General features: G+C 38.4%; 1 protein-coding gene across 7 annotated transcripts in view; it reads left to right on the top strand.

The window, feature by feature from the left end:
• Positions 1-6,621, top strand: part of nrap (nebulin-related anchoring protein) — a 29,073-nt gene extending 22,452 nt beyond the window's left edge. For 5 of the 7 annotated variants that reach the window (XM_088635762.1, XM_088635758.1, XM_088635755.1 and 2 more), the window contains 11 exons: positions 241-339; positions 477-581; positions 756-863; positions 1,434-1,745; positions 2,424-2,528; positions 2,827-2,925; positions 3,304-3,408; positions 3,848-3,955; positions 4,182-4,493; positions 5,239-5,391; positions 5,677-6,621. In XM_088635762.1, coding sequence (XP_088491888.1) covers positions 241-339; positions 477-581; positions 756-863; positions 1,434-1,745; positions 2,424-2,528; positions 2,827-2,925; positions 3,304-3,408; positions 3,848-3,955; positions 4,182-4,493; positions 5,239-5,391; positions 5,677-5,796 — 1,626 coding nt within the window. In that variant the 3' untranslated portion in view covers positions 5,797-6,621. The remainder of the gene's footprint in view (positions 1-240; positions 340-476; positions 582-755; positions 864-1,433; positions 1,746-2,423; positions 2,529-2,826; positions 2,926-3,303; positions 3,409-3,847; positions 3,956-4,181; positions 4,494-5,238; positions 5,392-5,676) is intronic. The other 2 variants (XM_088635756.1, XM_088635759.1) reach the window with 2 other exon arrangements.
• Positions 6,622-7,238: the final 617 nt, after the last annotated feature.

Raw genomic sequence — 7,238 nt, forward strand, 5'->3', positions numbered from 1 at the left:
TACTTTGTGTACAGTTATATACTGCTATCCTGAAATGTTGAAATTATGTTTTGTCTATGAAAGTGTCATATGAGGGACTACAGTTTACATGTGTGCACTTCTTAAAAGATTTTTAATATTGATTAAATTAAAATATACTAGCACTTTTTCCGACTCAAACATGAAGATTCTTGCAAAAGGATTTATTAAACAACCGGACTTACTCCAGCTTTTATATTTCTCTCCCTTTATTCATATTAGAAAAAATACCGTCAACACCCCTATTCCTTCAAGCACACAGCAGTGACGGACTCACCTGACTTGGTTCATGCAAAGTTCAGCAACCAGATTACCAATGAGGTAAGCTTCTAAGGGCTGATAACATTATCGTTACACTTCAAAACAGCCAACACATTAATAACATTCATTATATTTTGTGGCAAAGTTGATTTCATAATAAAAACAAGCAAAAACTAATAAAAACAAGTATTTTTCAGCGCCTTTACAAAGAAGCCGGAGAAAATGCAAGACATAATTATACCTTAACACTTGGAGGACCTGAGCTCACCCAAGCCAAGATTAATGCAGCCAACTTTAGTGAGGTATTTGTTGTTGTTTTTTCTTCTCCTATTCCACTGATTTTGTAATGGTGCTTTGTATCCGTTGAGTAATTTTTTATTTTACTGTGGTAAAAGCCTGCTGCGACTCTTTTAAGGTGCAGTTTTATAGTTTTGTGCTCATCTTTAATTGACTTTTGCCATGTCCTATTGTTTCAGATAAAATACAGAGAATCGTGGAATAATCTGAGAGCTCAGGGATACAAGTTAACAATGGATGCCATTGCTTTCCAGACAGCGAAAGCCTCAGGGGATATAGCAAGTGATGTGAGTTCACCAGCACAACTAACTTTTTCTTCTTCAGCAGCACAATGATGTGGTGGTTAGTACTGCTGTCTCACGGCTCCAGAGTCCTGGGTTGAAATCTGGCCTCAGCCACCTTTCTATGTGAGGGGAGACTGAATATTGTCCCTGTGTCAAGTGGGTGTTTGCTGTTTGCTTCCTCCTCCTATGAGGACAGACCAGGTTTGATTGTCAATTCAAGTCATTTTCTGTGTGGCCAAAAAGCAGGCTAGGTAAAGTGAGAAATAATGGTACAGCATTCAGAAGGAGCTATTTTATTTTATTTTTAAAAAAAGCAAACACATAGTGCTGAACTTTCAAGTCTTGCCCTTGGGATTTTAGCATGACATCAGTTACACAGAAAAATAATCAAAACATTACCCTCAAGGTCTCTTTCCGGATTTAAGACTATTAGCAGTGTCGATTCAAAATGCTTGATCCACAACAAACTTTGAATCAGGTTGAAATAAAAAACTGCTTCCACTTTGTTGAACTGCGTCGCTCTCAGAACCACGAGATAACTCAGAACCTGCCCGGCTCGATCTTGTCCTGCAGTACCAGTACAGACACGATTTTGTCCTGGAGAAGGGCAAGCACATCGGGGCCAGGAGCATCCTGGACGACCCCAGGCTGCTGCACTGCATGCAGGTGGCCAAGCTGCACAGCGAGCAGCAGTACAAGAAGGAGTCCCGCAGCACCAGTGCCCAGTTCCATCTGCCTCTGGACATGGTCCACCTGGTGCACGCCAGGAAGGCCCAGGCTCTGGCCAGCGACCAGGATTACAAGACCAAGTTCCACTCCTACACCGTGCTGCCGGATGACATGAAAGTGCAATGGGCCAAGAAGGCCCATGAGCTGCAGAGCGAGGTAATCAGTCCAGGGAGAAAAAAAAAGATAATCGGGTATTTTTAGACATGTTCCGAGGGACAGCATCTTTAACTTTTTCTCAATGTTGTTGCAAAAAAAAAAACGAAATTGGAAATCTTGGCAACAGACAAATATAGTAGTAGTACGTTTTACCTCTTTAAAATGGACCCACATAATTCAAAATTGTGAAATACTCAACAGCTGCAAAATCCAGACGTGGCAATGGCAACCTTTTTTTTTGCATTGGGTAATTTGATTCTATGGAATCGAAAATAAACCGTCACCGTATGACCACCTTTGGAAAATCAGTTTCTTGTTTTATTTTTTCTTATGAGAGGGAGAGCTTTAATAAACAACAAATGCTCTGTAGCAAAAACTCTGAAAGTAAAAAAAAAAACCTGACAATAAATCACAAAACCTTACCTTTTTTTCCCCAAAGTCTCAAAAACGTTGACTTCCATTGCTCTGTAAGAAAAGCACCAACATCATGAGATATTACCCTTGATTTTTAAGCTTAATAACCTTTGTACTTCCCCGAAGGTCCTAGAAATACTGGGTATAAATATCTGTTAATTGTTGAGCACTACTCTAGAAAATATGATTATGCATTTCATATAAACTATTTCATATTACTTTAGAAGTTTCATATTAACTTATTATTAACTTATTTTTGTCTAGAAACTGTACAAGTCCGACCTGAACTTCATGAGAGGTGTTGGCTGGATCACTGTAGGTACCCCACAAATTGAGACAGCGAAGAGAGCAGGAGAGCTTATCAGTGAGGTACAAACCGCAGCTTCATGTCCACACAGAGAGTAGATAAGTGTGCTTTGAGAGGATACTGGTGGTCATTTAGAGGCTCTAGAATACAGCCCGAGTCCTAGAAGACATCATTTCCAGTGCTGTACCTCCAGAAATGGACTGCAGCGGGAAGAATGGCATTACAATTCAGACATCATGAAATTTGAACATTTAATTTCCAAAACATTAATTTATTTAAGAATTTCTTTCAGTGGACTGGTGGCATTACTTTTCCTGTAAGGCTCACGATAAATCCTGCCCATCTTTCTTGCCTTTGTAGAAGAAATACCGACAGTTGCCAGACAGTCTCAAGTTCACCTCTATAGCTGACTCTCCAGATATCGTCCATGCTAAGAACAGTTACTTACAATGCAGTGAGGTGAGTTCATTTAGAGATTTCAGCTAAAAAAGTGGTAATTAATTTGCTGGCACTTTGCACCATTATATGTGTCCTTAACTTAAACATTACCATTGTTTTTTTTTCTAATCATATATACCATACCTGAAACACATACAAGACATAAAAATGCAAAACACATTGGCAAACAACAGGTGGAATTCACCTTACCTGTTATTTTAGAATTGACTATTGAAAGCAAATAATTGTATTCACTCAGCAAAGGCAATGAAAATGACAAATCAACATTTGTTCTCTCTAACTAAAATGGTTGTAGAAAGTTTGCAAAATCTTATCCAGTGCAGGTAAGCTCTGTCGCTGTCATACTATTCAAGATTGAACTTGCCTTCTGTTTTTTAGAGGCTTTACAAGTCCGGGGATTCTGAACTGATGCATCGATACACCTTACCTCCCGATCACCCTGACTTTATCAGAGCCCGGATGAATGCCCAGCACATCAGTGATGTAAGAGACATTTATTATGGATCAGTTTTAAAGTTTTAAAGAGAAATTGAGTCAATTCCTTAAGCCTTGATGAACCAAGATCTGATACATAGAAATGCCATTCTGCTTAGTTTGTTTTTTTTGCTATAAAAAAAGAGAAAACATGTAAATGTAGAGAGAAAATAATCTATATCTAACTATTGTTATCTGGAAATGTACTTATAAAGGATTATAATATTATTTATATCATACTGTATTATCAAACTTGTTATATATTACTAACTGCCAATATGAGGCAAAGGGCTACATTATTGGACTCACTAGCATTACTCTATAGCAATTTAATTCTACACATGATGTGTAAGTGTGGGAAGGGGAGAATCGGTCCTACAGGGGGTTATATGAATGCCTTGTCGGTTAAGCATGCAATATAAGCTTTTTTATTCCTCCTTTCCTGCAGAAAGTCTATAAAACCTCCTGGGATCAGGTCAGATCTACTGGATATGACCTTCGCCTGGATGCCATTCCTTTCCAAACAGCTAAAGCTTCCCGAGATATTGCTAGTGATGTGAGTATCCATCACAGCAGACTCATATAATCAATGGCTGGCTAGTGTGCAAATGCATTACCATTAATACTGCATTAACTATTTTCAAACCAGCCTGATCAATGTAAAATCAGACATTTATTTTTATAAAAAAGATGGCATAACAGTAAGAGTGTCTAGCCCATGCGAGACATTTTATTGTTTTAGATGTTAGATGTCAGACAAAGGGTGCTCTCTGTGTTTTCAGTTCCGCTATAAGGAAACCTTTGTGAAGGAAAGGGGACACCAGATTGGACTGCGCAGCATCAATGATGACCCCAAAATGAAACATTTCCTCTCTGCGAGCAAGCTCCAGAGCAATAATGAGTATAAGAAGCAGTATGAAGAAACACGTTCCCAATACAAGATCCAGACCGACCAGCCGGGCTTCATCCATGCCAAAAAGAGCCAGGAGCAAGCCAGCAACCTGAGCTACCGACAGCACTTGCACCACTATACCTGTGACCCAGAGCAACTAAATATGAAACACGCCAAGCAAGCCTACAAATTACAGAGTGATGTAAGTGTCCCAGATCCTAAAATACTTCTTATTCCTCTGGGATTTGGTAGTATGAGTAGGTCTCAAAGGACATTTTACTATTTTAGAATATGCTTAGGTCCCTTGTGTGTCTTGTATTTGGGCTTTAAAGCTATAATCAATTACCTTCAATCCCATCCACTTTATGTACCTTATGTAGCAAGGTCTATTACTAGAAGAAGATGGTGTGTGCCTGTGACATAATGTAAAGCAAGGTCTAATTTACTTTTATTGCAAAGCCTCTTTGCTGAAAATGGAAAAATCTTGGGGAAAAAAGGGGATTTTTGGACAAACATTTTCCTTTTGATAATGGAAAAGTACTTACTGTATATACTGAAATAATTACATATACTGTATATTGAAATAAGGATTTGGTAAAACACTATTAAATGTGTTTTAAATTATTACATAAAAAGGAACAAGTAGAAGTTAATTCTAAGCAGAGAATTAAAAAAGACCTCCACAGCCAAAGCTCCTTTTTTTCTTCTCGGTGTGGAATTAACCTCTACTTGTTATTTTGCAAGAGGGAATTTTTACATATTTCTCAAATCAAAGCTTTTAAGATTGCATAGAAAAAACTAAGTCAGGCTTTGGAGAGAAAACAAATTCAGCTATAATAAACAGGCTTCTCTCCTGCAGTTTGATTAGGAAACTACAAAAAAGAACAGAGCACATCACATCACAATAAGGGGCCCTACATTTTTTTCAAATTCAATTTCCTTTCCAGGTAAACTACAAGTCTGATCTTAACTGGCTGCGGGGTATCGGCTGGACTCCACCCGGCTCCCACAAAGTAGAAATGGCCAGGCGGGCAGCTGAACTGGGCTACGCTCAGGACATGAACCCTGAAGAGGCTGCGGCTCATTACCAGCAAATGATGGTGAGAAACAGAACCCTCCCTTCTAGAACATCACAGTGATACAGCACAGCTAAGTCAGGGGGTGGTACTAATAATTCATAGTGGACAAGACTAAATTCAAGAAATGTATGCTTACATGTTATTGATATTTATGATTATACAGTATACTACTGTATACATACATATAAGTTTATATGCTAAATATACAGTGTATTTCATAATGAAGGAAGTATCTTATTACAGATCCAAACTGTAGTGCACTACTCTTCAGTATAGGACAGATTTATCACAATTTACTTTCCACAGCAGGCAAGACAGATGATGGAAACCCAAGAGGAATTTCAACAGCCTGGGGTCAATCCTGATGCCAGTGAAATCCTTCAGGTTAAAAGGAAAAAAGTACAGACAATGAAGAAAACCATGTAGAGGTCTTTAAAACATATTACTGCATGATCCTGTGCTGTTCACACGTGACTTAATTGCAGTTAACTTTTACCCATAACCTGTATACAGTGTAGTAATAGACATAATAATCCAGAAAACCAGATTATGCAAAGACGTGCAAATATTTTGAGATAATATCAGCATCTGATGATTGTTTTTGGGGTTGGTTATAATAGCTTATGCATTCTTGTATAAGAATTAGTGGGATTTGATACATTGTGCAATATGAAGGCTGGTGCCTTATGTTATTCAATGGACTTCTGCCTATGTTAGAATGGTACAAACCAGGGGTGTCCATCCTTGGTCCTGCAGAACCTACAAGCAGCTTTATAGGTAAATTTACAGACTGACAAACAGGGATTTGGAATGCTTGCTAATGTCTCCTTAAGCAATGCATTGAGCCAGTTAAGTCAATGAAAGCTCAAATGAAATGAAAACCAGAAGACACTACTCAACTACAGGACAAGGTCTGCCACTCCCTGGTATAAAACATATTCACTTTCAGACTGGGTGATAAGTTAATAAAAACCAATGCCATTATAAACCTTCTACAAAATGTTTTCAGTGTGCAAGACTATGTTTTCTTAGTATCAATGGAAGTTCCAAAAAAAGGATTTTTGGAAAATTTGGGTGAAGAGAGACCCTTTTCCCCGTTATGCTTAACGTTATTGTGTGACTGACAGGTTCAGTTCCATGAGTTCTTGAAAGCGTTTTTCTGTGAGAGGATGGCACCCTAGCTAAATATTTTCTCCTGGAAGAGCACGAGATTGTTTACAACTAACAAAATAAAGATTTTGCTGCAATTGCTCTTGTTTTTGATATGTGATTTTTAAGCATTTTCACCTGTTGAAAATTACACTCATATATGGCAATCTGCACTACTGTATTTTTCAGAAAAGGTCAGAACAACATCCTATAGCTTTCCAACTTTCTCGTGCAAACCATCTGTTTAATTCACAATTTACTTTTCAATGTATTTTCTGCATCAGTTCTTCCTATTTGCTTGTCACATAAATTAGTCTATTTGGGGTGGAGCGGTGGCTCTGTGGCTAAGGATCTGTGGCTGGAAGGTTGCCAGTTCAAATCCCTCAGTTGGCAGAGGAATCCTACTCCGTTGGGCTCCTGAGCAAGGCCCTTAACCCCAACTGCTCCAGGGGTGCTGTACAATGGCTGACCCTGCACTCTGACCCCAAGCTTCTCTCCCTGTCTGTGTGTCTTTGTCTCATGGAGAACAAGCTGGGGTATGCGAAAGGATGAATTCTTAATGCAATAAATTGTATAGGGGTAATAAAGTAGTTATGTTGTTACGCTAGTAAACATCCCCTTGTAATTCAAAGTTACGTTTGTAGCCATTTTTCGAAGGCATTCTATAATTATATATTATTAGAAATGAGAAAAAAAAGTTTCATCCAGATTATGATGTA

Source organism: Lepisosteus platostomus, chromosome 6, assembly GCF_059453375.1.
Source record: "Lepisosteus platostomus isolate fLepPlt1 chromosome 6, fLepPlt1.hap1, whole genome shotgun sequence".
In the NCBI taxonomy this organism is placed as follows: Eukaryota; Metazoa; Chordata; class Actinopteri; order Semionotiformes; family Lepisosteidae; genus Lepisosteus; species Lepisosteus platostomus.